The sequence below is a fragment of the Thamnophis elegans genome, chromosome Z (genome assembly GCF_009769535.1).
Source record: "Thamnophis elegans isolate rThaEle1 chromosome Z, rThaEle1.pri, whole genome shotgun sequence".
NCBI classification, from domain to species: Eukaryota; Metazoa; Chordata; class Lepidosauria; order Squamata; family Colubridae; genus Thamnophis; species Thamnophis elegans.
The window spans coordinates 80277-101472 of NC_045558.1; the positions used below are offsets into that span (position 1 = coordinate 80277).

The 21196-nt window shown below is 57.6% G+C and overlaps 1 protein-coding gene across 2 annotated transcripts in view; it reads right to left on the bottom strand.

The window, feature by feature from the left end:
* Window positions 1–11984, bottom strand: part of AGAP3 (ArfGAP with GTPase domain, ankyrin repeat and PH domain 3) — a 45262-nt gene extending 33278 nt beyond the window's left edge. The window contains exon 1 of one of the 2 annotated variants that reach the window (XM_032235464.1): window positions 11592–11981. In XM_032235464.1, coding sequence (XP_032091355.1) covers window positions 11592–11868 — 277 coding nt within the window. In that variant the 5' untranslated portion in view covers window positions 11869–11981. Of the gene's footprint in view, window positions 1–11591 lie in introns of both variants that reach the window. The other variant, XM_032235465.1, reaches the window with a different exon arrangement.
* Between the last annotated feature and the right edge of the window lie 9212 nt (window positions 11985–21196).

The window sequence follows — 21196 nt, forward strand, 5'->3', positions numbered from 1 at the left end:
AAAAAAAGTTAAGATTAAATTTCAGGTTAGGTTAGCTTAGCTTAAATCTTAAACTTCGGGTTTAAAAAAGTTTTTACGTTTTGTTTAAGTTAAAAAAAGTGTTTAAGCTTAACGTAAACAACAAAGTTTTTAAGCGGAACCCTGAAAAAAAGCAGTTTTTCATCATATTTTGATCTGGGTCCCTCCTAAACGGTTTCAGAGTTTACTTTATTTTTTGACTTCTTCTGTAACCCGTAAATCCGGCCAGAGTCGTCTCGCAGGGGAGGTGAGGGGGGCATAAAAATTATAATATCAAAAAGGAGGGAAAGGAAGGAACGGGGCAGGAATGCCCCCCCCCTTCAGTGGTCCAGAAGAGACTCTGGAACCCCAGAAAAGCTTCTGACACCCCCCTTCCCACCGGGACACCCGTGGATGGAGGATCCTGCCCCCCCCTCCTGGGTAAGAGGAAGTGTGTGTGTGTGTGTGTGGGGGGAGGGGGTCCTGGGAGGGGCCGAGATCAAAGGCTCCTGCCTGAGAAGGGCAGAAGGGGAGGGCTGCTCCCTCCTGGGGCCCAGGTGAAGGAAAGGCCCCTCCCAAGGCTGTAAACCTCCCCCTCCTTCATTCACACAAGGGGACAATGGACATAATAAGTGTAGAAACCAGAGGGAGAAAAACCAACTGAAGGGGCTTTTTTCTCCATTTCAACAACAACAACAACAACGGAGTGGTTTGCCCCATTGCTCAGAGAAAATGGCAAGATGCCCACACGCCCCCCCCAGTCCTCCTGCCCCCCTCCCCAAAAGCAGCTGGGTTCCAGAGGGCCAAGGGAGGAGGGCAGGGGGGGAGATGGGGGGGAACCCTTGGCCCCTTGGACTGTCCAGGATCCGGCCCTTCCCATCGGAAGGAGTTCCCAGTGCCACCTTGGAGCCCCTTTGGGAGACCCCAGGGAGGATTTGGGGGTGGGGGGGAGGCTGCCCCTTCAAAAGAGGAGGGGCCAAGGAGAGCTGTGGGGGGAGGCTGCCCCTTCAAAAGAGGAGGGGCCAAGGAGAGCCGTGGGCAACTACAGACCAAGCGATATCCAGCCAAGCTCCAAAACAAGGATTAACCAGGGTTAGTCTGTCAGCATTTCAACCCGGAGGAACGCTGTGGCTTCCCCAGGGGGCTTGCAGGACACGAACCACCGAAGAAAATGGCTACGGTCCAAAGGCCAGCGGTCATCAATAGCAATAGCAATAGCAGTTAGACTTATATACCTCTTCGTAGGGCTTTCAGCCCTCTCTAAGCGGTTTACAGAGTCAGCATATTGCCCCCAACAACAATCCGGGTCCTCATTTTACCCACCTCGGAAGGATGGAAGGTTGAGTCAACCCTGAGCCGGTGAGATTTGAACAGCCGAACTGCAGATAACAGTCAGCTGAAGTGGCTGCAGTACAGCACTTTAACCACTGCGCCACCTTGGCTCTTATCAAGACCAAGACCCTCCCCCGGTTGTGGCCGCAAAGTGGAAATCTCCCCCTTTTCCTTATGGCATTGAGCCCAGCTATCCCCTCCGGAAGGGACCCCAACCCAGAGGCTCGGCTTCGTCCTGAGACCGGGACGGTCCCTTCCAAGTCGGCCGCAGCTGCTCTGCTGTCACCGTCTCAGTCGCGCTCCCGAGGAACGGCTCCATCCCAACGACGTGTGGAAGAAGCAACAGCTCGCTCAGCCGGGCTGGTTTTACAACTCCACTCCGGAGACTTTGGAGATCTATGGATGTCTCCAATATTAGATATGACCTTTATTTTTTACACTGGGTTGCATAAACAGTGGCCTTTATTTAAAACCAAAACCACGGGGAGGATCCGTGCCGCTCTGTAAAGCCTTGGTAAGGCCACCGCTGGAATCCTGCACCCAGTTTTGGTCACCCCGTTACAAAAAAGGGTCTCAGACCTTGGAAAAAGTGCAGAGAAGAGCAACTGAGGAGATTAAAGGCCTGGAGGGTGGAAACATCTGAAGAACGGCTGCGGAATTTGGCTCTGGCCGCTCTGGAGGAAAGGAGGACAGGATAGCAGCCTTCCGGTGCTTGGGGGGCTGCCCCAGAGAACAGGGGGGGGGGTGTCCCACTTATTCTCCAAAGCACCAGAGTCGAGAAACAACGGATGGAAACCAGCCGAGGAGAGAAGGAACCTGGAATTAAGGAGAAGCTGCCTAATGCTGAGGACAATTTACCAGTGGAACAGCTGGCCACCAGAGGTTGTGGCTGCTCCATCAGTAGAGGTTTCGAAGAAGAGACTGGACAGCCGCCTAGTTGAAATGCTTGAGCAGGGGGCTGGACTAGCTGACCTCTAAGGCACCTTCCCACTCTACTCTGACTGATAAGATAGCCAGGAGGATCCAGACCATCCCTGGCACGGCCGAGGCTGCTGTGGGCCATATTCGTACTCCCAGGACTCATAAATATTCAAATTCACCCCAAGTTCCTTGTATTGAAGTACAATGACAATAAAGATTATACGGTACTTGTAAGGGGTTCCTAGAGATTTGCCCAACTGCGCACTCAACTCCAGGTGGAACTCAGCCACTTTGTCCTCCAGGTACCTAGAAACCTACCCGAGCCCCCTGCCCTTCCTCCCCTTCCAAAGGGCTGCGGGGGGGGGGGGGGTCTCTGCGGAAGCAGGCAGGGAAGCCCAAGGGTCTCTCTTACAAAACAGGCCTGGATGCCGTCCGACTCTCTTTCCCTTCTGCGCTTTTTGGGGGCGGGGCGGGGAGGGAGGCTCTCTGAGCATCTCTGAGAACCAGGCAGCTCCAGGAGAGCCTCTGCCCTTCTACTGAAGGCAGCTTCGCCCCTCTGCCAAGGGGGCAACTAGGACGGAATTTCAAATAGAAAATAGAAATGAATTAGAAATAGAAGAGAATACGGAATAGAACAGAATTAGAAATAGAATAGAAAAATAGAGAATAGAATAGAACAGAATTAAAAATAGAATAGAAGAGAATAGGAATTAGAATAGAAATAGAAATAAAAGAGAAATAAATTAGGAAGAGAAGAAGAATATAGAATAGAATAGAATAGAATAATAGAGAATAGAATACTGGTAGAAATGAATTAGAAATAGAATAGAAGAGAATAGGAATTAGAATAAAATAGAAATAAATAGAATACAGAAGAGAAGAGAATTAAAAATAGAAGAGAAAAGAAACTAATTAGGAAGAGAAGAGAAAAGGGAGGAGAAGGGAAGGGAAGAAGAGAAGGGAAGGGAAGAGAAGAGGAATAGAATAATAGAGAACAGAATACCAATAGAAATTAATTAGAAATAGAATAGAATACAGAATAGAACAGAATTAGAAATAGAAGAGAAGAGAAACGAATTAGGAAGAGAAGAGAAGGGAAGAGGAAAGAGGAGAAGAGAATATAGAAGAGAATAGGAATAGAATAATAGAGAATAGAATACCAGTAGAAATTAATTAAAAATAGAATAGAATACAGAATAGTATAGAACAAAGAACAGAACAGAATACAATAGAAAGAAAACGGGATTGGAAGGGACCTGAAAGGTCTTCTAGTCCAACCCCCTGCTCAAGCAGGAGACTCTTATTATTTCAGACAAACGGTTGTCCAGTCTCTCTTTAAGGACCTCCAGTGATGGGAGCATCCACAAGTTGTTCCGCTGGTTAATTGCTCTCACTGTCGGGAAGTTTCTCCTCAGTTCCAGGTGGCTTCTCTCCTTGATTAGTTTCCATCCGTCGCTTCTTGTCCTGCCCTCGGGGGGGGGCTTTGGAGAATAGACTGACCCCCCCTGTTCTTTGGGGCAGCCCTTCAAACACTGGAAGGCTGCCGCCCTCGTCCTTCTCTTCTCCAGACCGGCTGAGCCCAATTCCTGCAATTCCGTTCTTCGGGTGTTTTGGTCTCTGGGCCTTTCACCCTCTCAGCTGCTCTTCTCTGCACTTTTCCCAGAAACTCCACGTCTTTTTTGTAACCTGGTGGCCAAGACTGGATGCGGCCCTCCGGGTGTGGCCTTACTAAGGCTTTACGAAGCGGCACTAAGACTTCCCGGGATTTTGATTCCCTGCCTCTGCTTCTGGAACCCAGGACTGCGGGAGCTTTTGGGGCAGCTGCCACACGCAGCCGGCTCTCGCTTACGGGATCGTCACCGTTGCTCCTTTGGAGAGAGGCAGCACCCGTCACTGAGCACTGGGACCTCAGGAAACTGCCTCCTCGCAGATCTGGGCAGCCTAAGGTCGACCCCGGGAGGCTTGGGAGAGGCCCCTGGGCTCTCCTACAAGGAAGACGGGGCCCTGGGGATCCTCCAGGGCCAGAGAGCTGGGGGAAGGACCTGAAGGGAAGCAGGAGGGTTAAGTCCACCCTCGGGTCCTGGGAAGCACCACAACCTTCGGAAGAAAGCACGGCTGATTTCAGTCCCGATTTCAGCCTTACAGGCCAGAGAACTGGTACCACAAGGTCCATATTTCCATTGGGACGACCGTGGCTGGCAGGGAACCATGGTGCCACCGATGCCGCGTTCCCAATATCCCCGCAGCCCACAAACGAGGCCTTCACCTCCGCCTCTCTGCCGAAAGACCGTCCTGAGGATCTCTAAGGACGAGGGTCCCATCGGACACTGCCGGGGGTCCCTTCTGCGATCGCCAGCGGGAGAAGTTTTATGCTAAAATATGCAGTATCCTTTACACCGTCTCCATCTTCCCTTAAAACGTCGACAGAAGCCCCAAAGGATCGAGACCCAGAGTTTCAAGTAAAAGGAGCAAACAGGGAAATGTCTTTTACTCAAACTTCCTTAAACCCCCAAATAAGTTACTGGGACCTAATCTGCATATCAAAGGATGAGGTCTGTCAACACCAATAGGGTTAATTAAACGGTCTCCCAACAGAACTGCTTGTTCACAAGAATAAACATCACAGGGGGCTACACGCACACACATCCCAGCACGCAGACACGCCCCACCCCCAGGACAAGCTCCCCTATAGAAGTTGGCGTATCCCATTTCTCTGCAGCTGACCCTAAAGGCAACCTCTTTTCTCTCTGAGGAAGAAACCTTCCCACTCTCCTGGATCCCATTCCCATTGATTTTGGCAGAGAGAGGGGGGGCAGAGGGGGGGGCTTTCAGGATTGGGACGGCTTGTAGGCAGGGAAGGATGACCAAGAGAGGCTAAGCGGGGAACACGAGAGACAGAGCTCAGGCGAGGAGCAAGGACCACCCGCTCCTGATCCGAGAGCACAGAGAGTGGAGAGAAGGCGAGAACAGTGCCGGCTGACCCAACTACTTGGGAGGAGAGCGCCCTGCCCCGCTTCACAAGGCACACCTGGGGGCTGAGACTTCAGGAGAAGCTGTGGGGAGGGGTCTCTGTCAGGAACAAACACTGAATTCATGGAGTTTGAATGCAGTGGCCGACGGTTTCCTGCTTTCTTCCTGGCTTCCTGGACTCCCCGACTGGCCCTACTGGATTTCTTGCTTTGCAGCCGTGGTGCTCACGGCGTTGGGCTGCTGGAGAAGGAAGGGTGTGTCTGTGTGTGTGTGTGTCTGTGTGTGTGTGTGATCAGTTTGCTCTGCCAGGATCGTGGGAGCGTTAGGGGGCATTTGGAGCAATCAAGGGGCGGCTTGAACTGCCCGCTGTGCCATGCGGAGGGTCACAGTGGGCGACCTCCAGCCCTCAAACCCCCAAGGCTAAAGAAGCTGCAGGGGGAGAGAAATGGGCCCTCTGGGAAGCTGTCCTGGGACCCAAAATGCAGCCCACCTACCCACCCACCGCCTGAGAAGCAGAGGGGAGGGTCCAGGAAAGGGAGGCCGATCACTGACGGGGAAACTGAGCCAGCCGGCCCAGAGCTCAGCAGGAGAGGAGTAACAAACAGGGGAGTGGAAGGGAAAGGAGACCCCCAGGGGATGGCTGAGGGGGGGGCTGTTTCTTCTTGCATGAAAAAGCAGTAATTGTGGTGAGGGGGGGAGCCCCAAACACCAATGTGGCTTCTGTCAACTCGGAGGGCTGGTAAAAGGACTCACCCCCATCCCTTCACCCAGTTCGAGTCCCTGGAGAACCGGAGGAGCCCAGGGACACCGGGTACCGCTTGGGAGGACCGGCAAGTGGCGCAAAGAGGGTCCCCGGGAAGGAGGGGGGAGCCCTAGTTGCCAAAAGTGGCTTTTGGCAAGTAGGGTGGGTCCCCGCCGATGGTCAATCCCTGCCCAACATGTGGCCCTTTAGCCTCAGAGTTGGAAGGGAGCTTGGAGGTCTTCTAGTCCAACCCCCTGCTCAAGCGGGAGACCGAAGACCGTTCCAGACAAATGGCCGTCCAGTCTCTTCTCCAAAGCCTCCAGTGATGAAGCTCCCGCAACGTCCGGTGGCAGGCTGTTCCCCTGCTTCATTGTCCTCTCAGCTAAGAGGACAATTGTGCCTTGCCCGGCACAGCCAGCGGTACACAAAACCCATCCCACGCAGACATCCAGACAGTGGAACGTGTCCCATCATCCCCTGAAGGGCGATGTCAGCGGGGCGGGGGGCAGAGAGAACGAAGGAGCCCGCTTGGCTCTGGGCAAAGCCGGGGCAGCCCCGGAGGCACCGCGCAGAGAGGAACCACTTCACCACAAACCCCAAGAGCTTCCTGCCGAAGCCACGAAAGGTTTCCTGTCTGCACCACCTGGGAAGGTCGGCTCATTGGTCCTGCCTGGACCCCCCCCCCCCAAAAGGCTCCTAGGCCTCCCTTGCCCCTCCCAAGTAGGACTGGCCCTGCTGCGGCACCTTCTCCTGGCTCCCCCCCTCGGCCAAAACCCCTTCCCCCCTAAACACGGGCCCTGAGCAGGCTCCAAAGGGCTGCCCCCCCCTCCCCATTTTGGGAGGTTTTCTTCCCTTGGAAATCATGGGGAAGGGGGCCTGAAACCCCCCCCCCGCGACTGCCGAGGAGGGGGCGCCTGGGATGGCTCTGTCTTCCCGGGAGGGGCATCTCCTCCGCATCCTCCCTGCCGCCCCCGCCCCCCTCCAGCCTTCCTGCCGGGAGACGGTTTCTATAGCAATGGCGGCAAAACACCAGCGGAGCCTCTGGAGGCCTGGCAGCCCGGGAAAAGGGGGGTGCGGCAGAAAGCCCCCTCCTGTCTGGTTAGCAGCCCACCAGGGCAGAGGGCTGCCGAAGAGGGGGTGGAAGCAGATGGCTGCTTCTGGTGGAGGGAGGGTCATTCTGCGTCCCCCTCCCCAAAGGATGGGAGAGCAGAGCCAGCCGAGGGCAAAGGCAGAGGGTGGGGGGGGGGAACAGGGGTCTCTGGCCAGGCCACGCCGGAGCCTCCCCTCCTCCTGGCCTTAAATGACCTTCTGGCCCATTGGGGCTGACAGCCATCCCCTCCTCTTTTCCAGCCCCCTCCTCTGCCCCAGGAAACGGGCCCACCCTCCTCCTCCTCTGAATTGCTCAAGGGGGGACACACAGACCCCAAAGTGGGTCTGACAGGCGGGAGCCCCTTCGCCCACCCAGAGAGGGTCCTGGCAGGGGGGAGCAACGGCTGGAGCAGGTGTCCGAGGTGGGGGGAGGGTTGTTTGCAAAGCCGGTTCCCTCTCAAGAGGGGGGGGCTTAAAGGCAGGGAGGGGGGCTGCCCTCTGGAGTCCTGCCGGCCACAGGCTCCCCCAGAGAGGTGAAGGCAAAGTCTGCTACCCCCACAGTGGAGTACCCTCACCCATCCTCCCCAGGGGGAGGGGCTGCTCCCTGCCTGCCTCCAGGCCTTCTGGGCCATCCCACATCCCTCCACTCTCTATCCTGCCTCCATCACGGGGGAGGAGGGGGGATTCCCACCACGCCATCCTTCCCCAAATAATCCCCGGCTCACACTGAGGGCCCCCCCCCCTCCGTCAGGGTCCGGAAGGCTCCATGGCAGACGCAGGCCCCGCGCGAAGCCGAAACGGCCAGAACTGCAGAGCCCCCCGCCATCCCCTTCCCTCCAGGGAGCAGATCGTGGCCCCTCTGGACCCCTGCAGCCCCCAGAAGGGTCCCAGGGCTTGCAAGGAGGATGCTGGCCCAGCCAGGAATGGGGAGGTGTCAGCCGGGGGGGGGGGCAGCATAACTGGGCCAAACTGGCTCTTTGTGCCTGCTGCAACCCCCCCCCAGGCAGGGCTGGGTCACTAGTGCCCCCCCAATAACAGCTTCTGATGCCCCCTCCCCTGTTGCTCAGCTGCTCCTGCCCCCACCCCCACCCCTGCAAGGCTCTGCCTGCACTTGAGGGGCACTGGGCCTGGGTGTGCTCTGCGATAAAAATCGCTCTGCCCATGCACAGGAACCCACCAGGGGGGGGGGGGAGACCCTGGCCAAGCAGAGGGCGCCGTGGGTGCTAGGGGTCCGAATAACAGAATCACGGAGCTGGAAGGGACCTTGGAGGTCATCTAGTCCAACCCCCCCCCCCCCCAAGCTCACGCAGGGGATCCTACCTCCTTTCTGAGCCTCTCCATCCACGGGGCCTCCTCTGCACTGGCCTGCTTCTCAAGGGGAGAGCAGTGTTTGTGGCAGCTCCCCCCCTCCTCCTCCGGAGGGCTTCCGAAAGCCCCCAGCCTCCTGGCCAGCCCCTCTCCCAGCAGAGGCACCCACCACCGGTAACAGGCTGGGGCGCCTGGCCTCCCTTTGCCCCCCGACCCCAGGGAGGAGGCAGCAGGAAGCACACCGGCTGTTTGGAGAGCATCTGGCCACATCGGAAGAAACCCCCCACCCCAAATTCCTACTTGCCATTTGCCAGTTACTGGCTCTGGAGGGCAGGTGGGGGGGAGCCCCTGATGGTCCAGAGGGAAGAGAGAGACCAGGGTGCTCGGAGGGGACGACCGCAGAAGAAACCCAGTTTGTTGGCTCCCAAAGGAAGAGACACCCCCCCCCACCCCCTCACCCGGAGGAAGGAGGCGGAAGAGGCCTCCGAGAAGCAGCATCGGTGCTTCATCCGCCTGGCAGCCGGGTCAGGCCTGGACCTCCATTGAAAGGGAGGGAAAGTGAGGAATTCTGGGAGTTGAAGTCTGCTCCAGTGGAGGAAACCTGGCTTCCCTCTTACGCTGCTGCTCCGGATCGTTATTTGGCTCCCGGTGGGAAAGGGGGCGCTGGTGCCCCGGGAGACCCCCCTCCCCCAGGACTCCCTTCGGAGACCCCGGCCTCAGACCCAACGCCAAGGCCAGCCCAGTCCAGGTGCCTGCAGCCAAGATGCCCGAAGAGAGGAAATGGGGAACGCCGGCCTTCCGGAGCCCGGGAACCCCAAAGGACCCAGTGGGGGAACCTGGGAGCCACCCGGTCGATCGCCTCTCCCGGCAGATCGGAGGGGGATCCCTTAGTGGGAAAAAAGACCCACCAAGGCCGGCTTTGGTAGAGACCAGCACCCACCTCTCACAGGCCCCAGCTTTTCAAGGGGTGCCAGCCAGCCTGGTGGGAAGAGGAGGATTTGGGGGTGAAGGGGTCCAACAGGAGAAGGGCAGAGACCCCCCCCCCACTGACCTCCAACCAGGTGTGGGGGACCCTCCTACGAACCAGGGAGAGGCCGGCCTTGCTTGCTCTTGTGGGTTATTTTAATGGCGTTGTGTCAGGGGATTGCGTGACACCCCCCACGCCCCCCCCCCGTCTCCCTGAGCTCCTAAGCCTTGTATGTAAATAAACCAGCATGAACTTGGTTGGTAGCTAACTAGAAAGCCAAGCAAAGGCCGATCAAACCCGGTTATGCTGAGGGTTGCAATTTGCAGCTGAATGCCCCCCCCCCCCCGCAGGGCACCTGATCATCTCATCTCCCCCCCCCCCACCCACACACACCTGGGACTGGGAAGAGGCCGCTGGGTGAATATGGGGGGGGGAGTTCACCCTGAACCAAACATCAGGAACAAACTAGGCCGAACGCTGCCAATCTGAAAGAGGCAGCCGGGAGAAGGGAGGTTTGGGAAGGAGCCCTTTGGGTTGGGGGCAGCAGAACGGGGGTCTTCCTGGGCCCCTCCTGCGTGGGACACGGACAGGAGGCCTGGGAGGGAGGGTCCCCAAATCCCACCAAGCGCCTTTCGGGCAGTCCAGAGCCAGGCGCAGGGGCCTGAAGCCGGAGGAATGAAGGGCTGGGAAGGGGGGGGGGAGACCTGTGCGATGGGCTATGCAGAGAACCTGCTTCCTCCCCAGTTGCATGGATGGCAGGGAGCCTAAAGGAATTGTGCCCTCAAAAACAACCCCCCATGGGTTCTCTCCACCTTGCCGACCCAGCTCCCTACTGACCCCAATCCGGCCAGGGAACCCCACAGGCCCAGAGGCCAAAGCAGGCTCCCCACGGATGCCATCCAAGGCTTCCCCTCGCCAGGCCAGCGCCTGGCACCGGTCTGAGGCTGGCACTACCTTCCTTAGCCATTTCCGAAGAAGCTGGGGGGGGGGGTTTAGGACCCTGCAGGGAGGAGAACCTGGTTTGCTTTGGGGGTGGGCATTTCTGAGCCCGGAGGCCAGAAAGATGCCCGCAGCCATGCCAGGCAGAGCCATTCAGAGGCCTTTCCTCCCCGCCAGCCTTAGACACCCCCCCTCTGCTGCCCCCATGCCTGCCTGGAGTTAGGAGAGAGAGGGAGGGAGGGAGGAGCGAGCCCCCCCCTCCCTGGGCATATTGGCTTCCCCCAACTCTGGCCTGAGGATCCCGCCAGTGGCTTCCGGCCTTCCAATGGATTCCCAGGAATAGGAATGGAGCCCCCCCCTCCATCCCCATTGCCCCCCTCAGCCGGGGTCTGTCAAAACCCTCTTCTTTTGGAGAGCACTGGGGGGGGGTCTTCAGTCCACTTCCCAGCACAAGGGGACCCCAGCTCCTCCTGCCCCCCTCCTTCCTTCTCCTCACCCACCTCTAGGCCCAGCGCCTGCAGAGCCCACCCGACCCCTCTCCTTTCGCCCAGGGGAGGGAACGGGGGGGGGCGCATCCCGATCCTTGGTTCCCTTTGGCCCTCCCTCCCTCCCTCCCTCCTCCCCCAGGGCAGAGCCTTTCCTTCCCCAGGAGCACCGAGGCCGAGCAGGAGGCGGCGGCCGCTGCAGGATTTCCCCCCCCCCCGCCTTCCCCAAAGAGTCCGATCCCTCCGCAGGATTCCCCCCCCCCGCAGCGCTGAGCTGCAGGGCAGCTTTTCCCCGAAGGAAGAGGAGGAGGCTGGCGAACGGCCGCCCGCCTTCCTCCCTCCGGGCCGACCGCGGAGGGAACTTGCGCGGTGCCAGCTGAGCGGCCTCCCCCCCCCCCAATGCGCCCCCTCCACACCGACCCTCCGCGATTCCCGCCCCGAGGAAGGGAAGGGGCAGAGGCCGGAGTCAGGCGCTGGCCAGCTCCCTCGGGCGGGGATCCGGGGCCCGGCTCTCCATCCGCCCAGACAAAGCCGACCTCCCCGCGCCCTTCCCCAACCGGCCTTCCCTGCAGACCCCCCGGAGGAGGGAAGCCCCCCCCAGCCGCAGCGCCCCCTTCCCTCGGCTGTGCCACGCGGCCCGTGGGCGGCAGAGGGGCTTCTGCGCGGGCAGAGGGGGCTGCGGACCCGCAGAGCCGCCCCCGCTCTCCCCGGGCGAGCTCCATTTTCTGCGGCGGGGGGGAGGGATGGGGAGGGGGGGGAGGCCGGGCTTTGTCCTTGGGGGGGTCCTTCCCTGCCGCCCCCTCCCTCTCCCCCCCGTCCTCCCCCCCCGGGAGCCCCCTACCTTCGATGGAGATGACGTGCTCGCGGATCTGGTTCTGCAGCGCCAGGTCGTCCACCCGCTCGATCAGGTCGTAGATGGCGTAGATGTTGGGGTGGACCGACTCGAAGCGGCCGATCTCGGCCCGGATGGCCGCCGAGTTGGAGAGGCCGAATTGAGGAGGGGGCGCCCCGGCCGAGCCCGGCCCGCCCGGGCCCCCCGGGGCAGCCAGGCTCTGACCATCCCGCGGAGGCGGCGGAGGCTGCCCGGGGCTCTGGCCGGGCCCGCCCGGGAAGTTCATGGCTGGCAGAAGGGAAAAACGGAGGAGGAGGAGGCGGAGGAGGAGGAGGAGGCCAGGAGGCTCAACGGCGGGCGGCGGGCTCCCGGCGCTGCATGGCCGGCTGCGCTGGCGATGGCCCCGCCCGCCTGCCGCCCCCTTCCCTCCCCTCCCTGCCGGCGGCTCCGCCAGCCACAGCCGCGCCGCGTCACGAGCCGCCCCCGCCCAGCCTCCCTCCTCCTCCGCCGCCCGCGTCACCACCGGAGGGAGGGAGGGAGAGAGGGAGAGAGGAGGCGGGCCGGGGTCTCTGCAGCCCAGCTCGGGAAGCCAGCGTCGCTCCACAGGGCCTGGACCCCCGCTTGGGCCGGGATGGCACAGGAGGCCACACTGCAAGAGAGAGGGAGAGAGAGAGAGAGATTAGATTGATATAGATACTTTAGAGATGGATGGATGGATGGATGGATGGATGGATAGATAGATAGATAGATAGATAGATAGATAGATGATAGATAGATAGATAGATAGATAGATAGATAGATGATAGATAGATAGATAGATAGATAGATAGATAGATGATAGATAGATAGATAGATGATAGATAGATAGATAGATAGATAGATAGATAGATAGATGATAGATGATAGATAGATAGATAGATAGATAGATAGATAGATAGATAGATAGATAGATAGATAGATAGATAGATAGATAGATAGATAGATACTGGAGCGAGAGAGAGGTTGATAGATTAGATTGATATAGAGATACTTAAATGTAGATAGATTGAGAAAGAGAGAGAGAGAGAGAGAAGGATGGATGGATAGATGGACAGATAGATAGACACTGGAGCGAGAGAGAGATTGATAGATTAGATTGATAGAAATACTTAAATGTAGATTGAGGGATTGAGAAAGAGAGAGAGAGAGATTGATATAGATATGGATGGATGGATGGATGGATGGATGGATGGATGGATACATAGATAGAAAGAAAGATACTGGAACGAGAGAGAGATTGATTAGATGGATATAGGGATACTTAACTGTAGATAAGAGAGATTGAGAGAGAGAGAGAGATTAGATTGATATAGATACTTTAGAGATGGATGGATGGATGGATAGATAGACACTGGAGCGAGAGAGAGATTGATAGATTGCTAGAGATACTTAAATGTAAAAAGAGAGAGAGAGAGAGACACAGAGAGAGAGAGTTCCTTCCCTGGAACCCCCCTGCCCAACTGGCCTGGGGATGGTGCCCACGGCTTCCCACAGCTGGGCTTGCTGGGCCTTGGACTCCTGCTGCTGGGAATGGGTGGGTGGTGGGTGGTCTTGTTGGCTGCCTCCTTCCTCCTCTGCCGAGGTCTGCGAAACCCCTCTGCTTTTGGAGAGGGTCAGGAGGGCAGGACTGGGTGGGGGGGGTGCTTCTGCCCCAGCTCCCTTCCCAGCACCAGGGGCCACCCCAGTTCCTGCCACCCCACCTCTCCTTCCTCCTCCTCCTGACCTCCGCAGAGACAAATCCCGAGAATGGACCTCCTGAATCTCTTGGTGGGTCCCCTCGTTGCCCATCTGTCTGCCCGGCTCACCCTACCCCCTGGGCATTGGGTGGCCTGCTGGCAAATTCCCTGCCCTCCCTGGTGATGGGGAATGCTCCATTTCCCCCCCCCCCTTGGCGCTCTCTGTCTGCTTTGGGAAAACGGTCCCTATTCCGTGGGCATCCCATGGGCTGCTCCCACGAAGACTGGCCTCAGGGCACCCGGGCACCCCGAGAACTTTTCGGCTTGACCCTCAACATTGCTCTCCTTCTGCAGCTGCCTGGCCCTCCTCGGGGAGACTCTCCCCTGGCCATGTCCCCAGGAGACTTGTGGGGGCTCCGGCAGCTCTTGGTATCACAGCCACAATGCCCGACTGGCACAAGGGCTCCTTAATCACCCTCCTTGGAAGGATCCTCCCCCAAATGCTTCTTGCCAGCCAGGCGACCTGCGTGTCTCCGCAAGGGTCTTGCTGGGCCCCAGCCGCATTGGCCAAGGGGAGTGTTAGCGCTAACAGCAGCTGCATCAGGAGGGCGTCACCCAGCAAACCCAGTGGACTTCGGCCAGTTTGTCTGCGGCAATGCCCATCCCTGGACCTTGAGTGGCTCCGCCGAGTTCCTCAAAGGGTCAAAATCCGTTTGCTTGCCTGGGCAAAGGCCAGCTTGCTCGTCTCTGCCGGCTTTGCCACCCTGCCGCCTGGTGAGAACGGAGCAGAGGGGCGTCTGCATGCCGTAATGGCAGCAGGGCTTGGAGGGAGGCCGCGAGGCCACGGACGGCAAGGCGGCAACCGGGCGTTCTCCAGCGAGAGGCAGAGCCGTCATATAAACAGGCAACAGGACGAGACTCACCTTCCGCTGATGGTCACCGGAGGCAGGAAAAGGGAACCCGTCTCGGGCGCCCATGCTGTCTCCCGCCCGAGTCTCATTCTGCCCCTTGTTCCAAAATTTCTTCCTGGTTTGCAGCAAAACAGCTGGCACTGCTGAGTCACATCTGCAAGCAGCGTCCCGAGTGGCAGGTCGAGGGGTCTTCTGTGCCCAGCTGAACTCTTGGCACAGCACTGGGGTTGGTGAAAATGACGGCTGAGGTCGGCAAAATGAGCCTCCCGTGGGCTCTGGTGGGTCTTCTGGGAAGCAGCCCCCTCCCTTTCAGCCACAATTGGCCGCTTTCTAGCCAAGAGACAAATTTGAAAACTACCGAAATCCATTTCCGATTTTGCTTTGGGAGCCTGGATCTGGGTTATAACCTGGCCTGTCTGCTGGACTAACCTCTTTTGGAGTTAGGGCCGACCCCCTGAGTCACAAGCCAACCCAAGGGGCCCTGAAGCCTTAAACTCACCTGCTTACCTGGGCCAACCTGGCCAGGAGAGAGGTGGTCTCCTGCGGGAAAAGTCCTCCCCGTTTCCAATGTGGATCCCAGTTCAGGAACACTAAAAAGAGGAGCTGCACCCTGCCAGGCGGGAACCCCTGATCCATCTAGTCCAGCCCCCTGTTCTCCTAGGGGCCGACCAGCTGCCCAGGAAGCCACCGGTCTGCCAGCCGAAGCCCTTCAGAGACAGCCCCTAACAACCTCTGTCCCCGGGGCTTGGCCCACCCTGTTTCTGCAGGAGGCCTCATCCCTTGTCTTCTGCCACGTCCCACTTGAGAGACCGCCTGCTGCCAATTACCTCCCAAAGACCCATTAGATCTCACAGGGTCGGCCTCCTCCGGGTCCCGTCTACCAGCCAATGCCATCTGGCTACGACCCGTGGGAGGGCCTTCTCTGTTGCAGCTCCGGCCCTTTGGAACGAACTCCCCGCGGAGATTCAGACCCTCACCTCTCTCCAGGCCTTCCGAAAAGCCGTTAAAACCTGGTTGTGTCTGCAGGCCTGGGGTTGATGAGCTCCCTTCGCCTCTCGACCTGTGTGGTTGTTGGTTATTTTTAAGTTTTTAAACTTGTCTTGTTTCTGTATGTTCCCTTCCCCCGTTTGAGTTGTTCGCCGCCCTGAGTCCCTGCAGAGAATAGGGCGGCATATAAATAAAACAAAACTTCAAACTGTGCCCCAGAGAAAGGCCTGTTCCCTCAGGAGAACGGGACGGCCGCCCACTGAGGGAGCACCGGCTGTTAGGGTTAAGGGACAGCACGGACCACCAGCACCGTGGCTTGAGGAAGGCATTGGTGGCTCTGGGGCCACACGAAACGCTTCACAACCACACATTCAACCGAAGGTGAAATTTGCCCAAGTATGTCTCCCCGTTCCCCATGCACGATGGTGCCCTGCCCGACTCATGGACAGGGTGGGAGTAATGGGCTCCCGTGTTCTGCCCCGTGTATACGTGAGTGGAAGGGATGCTTTGCTTGGGCCGTGGATCTGCTGTTGCAGCCTGTTGTGGCCCGCCAGCTGCCGGCGGGGACTCAGACGATGAGGAGCTTCGGGAGGAAGCTGGGCCAGTGCTGGAGCCTGGGGAAGCAATAGCAATAGCAGTTAGACTTATATTCCGCTTCATAGGGCTTTCAGCCCTCTCTAAGCGGTTTACAGAGAGTCAGCGTATTGCCCCCAGCAACAATCTGGGTCCTCATTTTACCCACCTCGGAAGGATGGAAGGCTGAGTCAACCCTGAGCCGGTGAGATTTGAACCGCTGAACTGCTGATCTAGCAGTAGCCTGCAGTGCTGCATTTAACCACTGCGCCACCTTGGCTCTTGATGGATGCTCTGCGTTGGAAGCGGAGATAGAGCCAGGGGCGTCCGACCTTTCCCAGCCACCGGAGAGGCAGCTGCCTTTGGAGGCTGAAGAAGAAGAGCAGCTGGGGCCCGTTCTGGATGCACGTATGCGCAGAGCACGTTAGGAGAGGTGAACAACAGAGGACAAGGCGTCGAGTCAGGAAGCAAAGCATATGTGGATGCTGAGTGGCCCCTCCCTGGCTGGGGAATAAACAGGAGGGAAAGGGAGTGGTTGTCCTAGGAGACAACAGTTTGTATTTCTGAAGATTTGCATGCCACAAAGACTACTTGCCAGAGCTTAATTTGCAGCCTTTCGTCTGGGAGCTCAGGGCCTTGCAAGGATCACGAGGAACTGATAAGGTCTCTACTGCAGTTAACTCCTCGAAGGACTCCTGCCTGGACTTTTCCGTGACTGAATGCAATTAATTCACAAGAGGAAACTAAAAGGGGGTTTCCGTGACAAGGAGTCTGTTTCTTATTTCTGATAAGGCTGGGTCAGAACACGCCCACCCCGAGGCACCCCAGAGCCCAGCAGGAGAAGGAAGGATGGAAACCTCCCGGGGTCCTCAGAGAGCTGAGTTTAGTATTTAGTATTTAGTATTTATTAGACATTTATAGGCCGCCCTTTTCCCTGAGGGGACTCAGGGCGGCTTACAATCAAAAAGGAAAGGGAGTGTAGGACAATACAAAAAGAAATGTGCACAAAAGTAAATTATACAGTAAAACTCAACATTCACTCAGCATTCGGGAGGGGCGAGAATAAACTTATCCCCAAGCCTGACGGGCTAGCCAGTTCTTGAGGGCTGTGCGGAAGGCCTGGACGGTGGTGAGGGTACGAATCTCCACGGGGAGATTGTTCCATAGTGTCGGAGCCGCAACAGAGAAGGCTCTCCTCCGAGTAGTCGCCAGTCGGCACTGACTGGCAGATGGAATACGGAGGAGGCCAGCTCTATGCGATCTGATGGGACGCAGGGAGGTAATTGGCAGAAGGCGGTCTCTCAAATAGCCAGATCCACTACCATGGAGCGCTTTGTGAGTGGTAAGTAGGACCTTGAAGTGCACCCGGAGATCAACAGGTAGCCAGCGCAGCTCACGGAGGATCGGTGTTATGTGGGCGAACCGTGGTGCACCCACGATCACTCGCGCGGCCGCATTCTGGACTAGCTGAAGTCGCCGGATGCTCTTCAAGGGCAGCCCCATGTAGAGCACGTTGCAGTATTCCAGCCTGGAGATCACAAGGGCTCGAGTGACTGTCGTGAGAGCCTCCCGATTCAGGTAGGGCCGCAACTGGCGCACCAGGCGAACCTGGGCAAATGCCCCCCTGGTCACAGCTGAGAGATGGTGGTCGAAACTCAGCTGTGGGTCCAGGAGGACTCCCAAGTTGCGGGCCCTTTCTGAGGGGTGTAAGTTTTGTCCCCCCAGCCTGAGTGATGGTACGTTGGTCAAATTTTTGGGAGGGAAACACAACAGCCACTCGGTCTTGTCTGGGTTGAGTATCAGCTTGTTTGCTCTCATCCAGTCTTTAACGGCTTCCAGTCCCCGGTTCATCACGTCCACCGCCTCATTGAGTTGGCACGGGGCGGACAGATACAACTGAGTGTCGTCCGCGTATTGGTGGTATTTTATCCCGTGCCTCCGAATGATCTCGCCCAGCGGTTTCATGTAGATTTGAATTTGAATTTGAATTGATTTTATTTGTAGGCCGCCCTTTTCCCTGAGGGGACTCAGGGCGGCTCACAGAAACTAGGGAGAGGGGAATACAATACAATACAGTACTAAGACAACAACACATAATAAAAATGATACACAACATGCATACAACATTCGGGCGGGGTAATGGTCCTTATCCCCAGGCCTGACGGGCGAGCCAGTTCTTCAAGGCTGTGCGGAAGGCCTGGACGGTGGAGAGGGTACGAATCTCTACGGGGAGCTCGTTCCAAAGGGTCGGGGCCGCTACTGAGAAGGCCCTCCTCCTTGTGGTTGCCAGCCGACATTGGCTGGCCGATGGGATGCGGAGGAGGCCTAACCTATGAGATCTTATAGGCCGTAGGGAGGTAATTGGCAGAAGGCGGTCTCTCAAGTATCCAGATCCACTGCCATGTAGGGCTTTATGGGTGGTCAATAGCACCTTGAAGCGCATCCGGAGATCGACAGGTAGCCAGCGCAGCTCGCGGAGGATAGGTGTAATGCGGGTGAATCGGGGTGCACCCGCAATCACTCGCGCGGCTGCGTTCTGCACTAGCTGAAGTCGCCGGATGCTCTTCAAGGGCAGCCCCATGTAGAGCACATTGCAGTATTCCAGCCTAGAAATCACGAGGGCCCGAGTGACTGTTGTGAGGGCCTCCCGGTTCAGGTAGGGTCGCAACTGGCGCACCAGGCGTACCTGGGCGAATGCCCCCCTGGTCACAGCCGCTATATGATGGTCGAATGACAGCTGTGAATCCAGGAGGACTCCCAAGTTGCGAACCCTCTCTGAGGGGTGTAGAATTTGACCCCCCAGCCTGAGTGTTGGATTAGTGGCCGAATTTTTGGGAGGAAAACACAACAGCCACTCGGTCTTTTCTGGGTTGAGCACAAGCTTGTTAATCCTCATCCAGTCCATGACGGCTTCGAGCCCCCGGTCCATCACGGCAACCGCTTCATTGATTTGGCACGGGGCGGACAGATACAATTGAGTATCGTCCGCATATTGATGGTATCTAATCCCGTGCCTACGGATGATCTCTCCCAGCGGTTTCATGTAAATGTTAAATAGTAGGGGGGATAAGACCGAACCCTGCGGCACCCCATATTTCAGGGGCCTTGGGGACGATCTCCGCCCTCCCACTAACACCGACTGCGACCTGTCCGAGAGGTAGGAGGAGAACCACCGTAACACGGTGCCTCCCACTCCCACCTCCCGCAGTCTTCGCAGAAGGATACCATGGTCGATGGTATCGAAAGCCGCTGAGAGGTCAAGGAGGACCAGGATGGAGGGATGTCCTTCATCTCTGGCTCTCCAGAGATCATCCATCAATGCGACCAAGGCGGTTTCAGTGCTGTAACCGGGTCTGAAGCCTGACTGGAAGGGGTCTAGGTAGTCTGCTTCCTCCAAGGACCGTTGGAGCTGGAAGGCCACCACCTTCTCAACAACCTTCCCCAGGAAGGGGAGGTTGGAGACCGGGCGGTAGTTATTAAGGACAGCTGGATCAAGAGATGGCTTCTTCAGGAGGGGTCTCACCACCGCCGCCTTCAGTGCGGCGGGGAAGTTCCCCTCCCGAAGGGAGGCGGTTACAACCGCCTGGATCCAGCCTCGTGTCACCTCACTACAGTTGGAAACCAGCCATGAGGGACACGGATCCAAAGCACAGGTGGAGGAACTCACAGCTCTCATGGCCTTGTCCACATCCCCGGGGGTAACCTCCTGAAACTCAACCCAGAGCTGTTGTACTTGGTCCCCCTGAGTCTCGGCTGGAACTGCAGATGTGGAGTCCAAGTCCGTCCGAAACCGAGCAATTTTGTCCGCTAAGAATTGGGCATATTCTTCAGCTCTGCCCTGCAAGGGTTCCCCCGCCTCCCTTTTGTTCAGCAGGGAGCGGGTTATCCTAAACAGGGCAGCTGGGCGGGACTCAGCGGACGCAACCAGGGAGGCTATATGTGATCTTTTAGCTGCCCTAAGTGCCCTAGTATATTCCCTGGTGCAGGTGGTTACCATTGCTCGGTTCGATGCGGACTTATCGGACCTCCAGCGGTGCTCCAGGCATCTCCTCCGGCGCTTCATCTCCCGGAGCTCCTCGGTGAACCAAGGTGGTCTCCGGGATCCGCCGCCTCGGAGGGGCCGCAGTGGCGCAATCCGGTCGAGGGCCTCTGACGCTGCCGAGTGCCACGCAGCAGCCAGAGTCTCTGCCGGACTGTGGGTGAAAGTATCAGGAATAACCCCAAGCTCTGTCTGGAACCTTACTGGCTCCATAAGACGCCTGGGGCGGAACCACCTGGTCGGTTCCTCCTCCCTACAGTGGGGGTTTGGCCTCCGGAAGTCGAGCCTCAGTAGGCAATGGTCTGACCACGACAGGGGTATGATGTCACTCCCCCTCAGACCAAGATCACACATCCACTGCTCCGAGAGAAATACAAGGTCAAGCATGTGTCCCGCCGAGTGGGTTGGGCCTCGGATTACTTGAGTCAAGCCCATGGCTGTCATGGAAGCCATGAACTCCTGCGCCCCATCAGAGTTTTCACCGAGCGTCGGCAAATTAAAGTCCCCCAGGACCATCAACCTAGGGAACTCAACTGCCAGCTCGGCTACTGACTCGAGGAGCGAGGGGAGGGCTGCTGCAACGCTGTTGGGAGGCAGGTACGTTAGCAGCAAACCCACTTGACCCTTGAGGTCCAACTTTAACAGCAAAGACTCACACCCGACAATCTCCGGAGCAGGGACCCTACGAGGAACTAACGACTCCCGGATAACAACGGCCACACCCCCACCCCTTCCCTGGGCTCTCGGCTGATGCAGCACCTGAAATCCTTCTGGGCACAGTTCTACAAGGGGGACTCCTCCCTCTGGGCCCAGCCAGGTCTCAGTAATACATGCCAGGTCTGCCCTCTCGTCTAAAATTAAGTCCCGGACGAGAGGTGCTTTATGTACAACAGACCTGGCATTTAGCGACAACAGCCTGAGACCAGGGTCCTGATTACTTACACCATCTGGTCTTGGAGTGGGACTCCTAGGGCCGGAAGGAGGGATCTCTGTGATGTAGCGAACCCTCCTTCCCCGGTAATGGCCTGCCCTAGAGTCCCCGCCGTATCTGCCCCTCCCTGTCACGACCGCAATACCCCGACCCTCTCCCGTATCTTTAGCCCCCTCAGCCACCCCCATAGCCCCCGCAATTCCCGGCAGGTCCTCCGAATCAAGCACACTCATTTATACACTCAAGCAGTCCCCACGTAATGATTAAAACACATAAAATACAAGAGTCATAGGGTAATAAAAGTGGGATCATCCAGGTCACACATACAATCACATGCACTCACCATACCATTTAAAAGTTTGCGCAGCGTGCGTAGATCTTATAAAAGAGTATATATAGAAGGGGGGAGTAGCCTTCGTCCCTTCTTATGTATTTGGGAAGGTCCCAAGAAAGTCCAG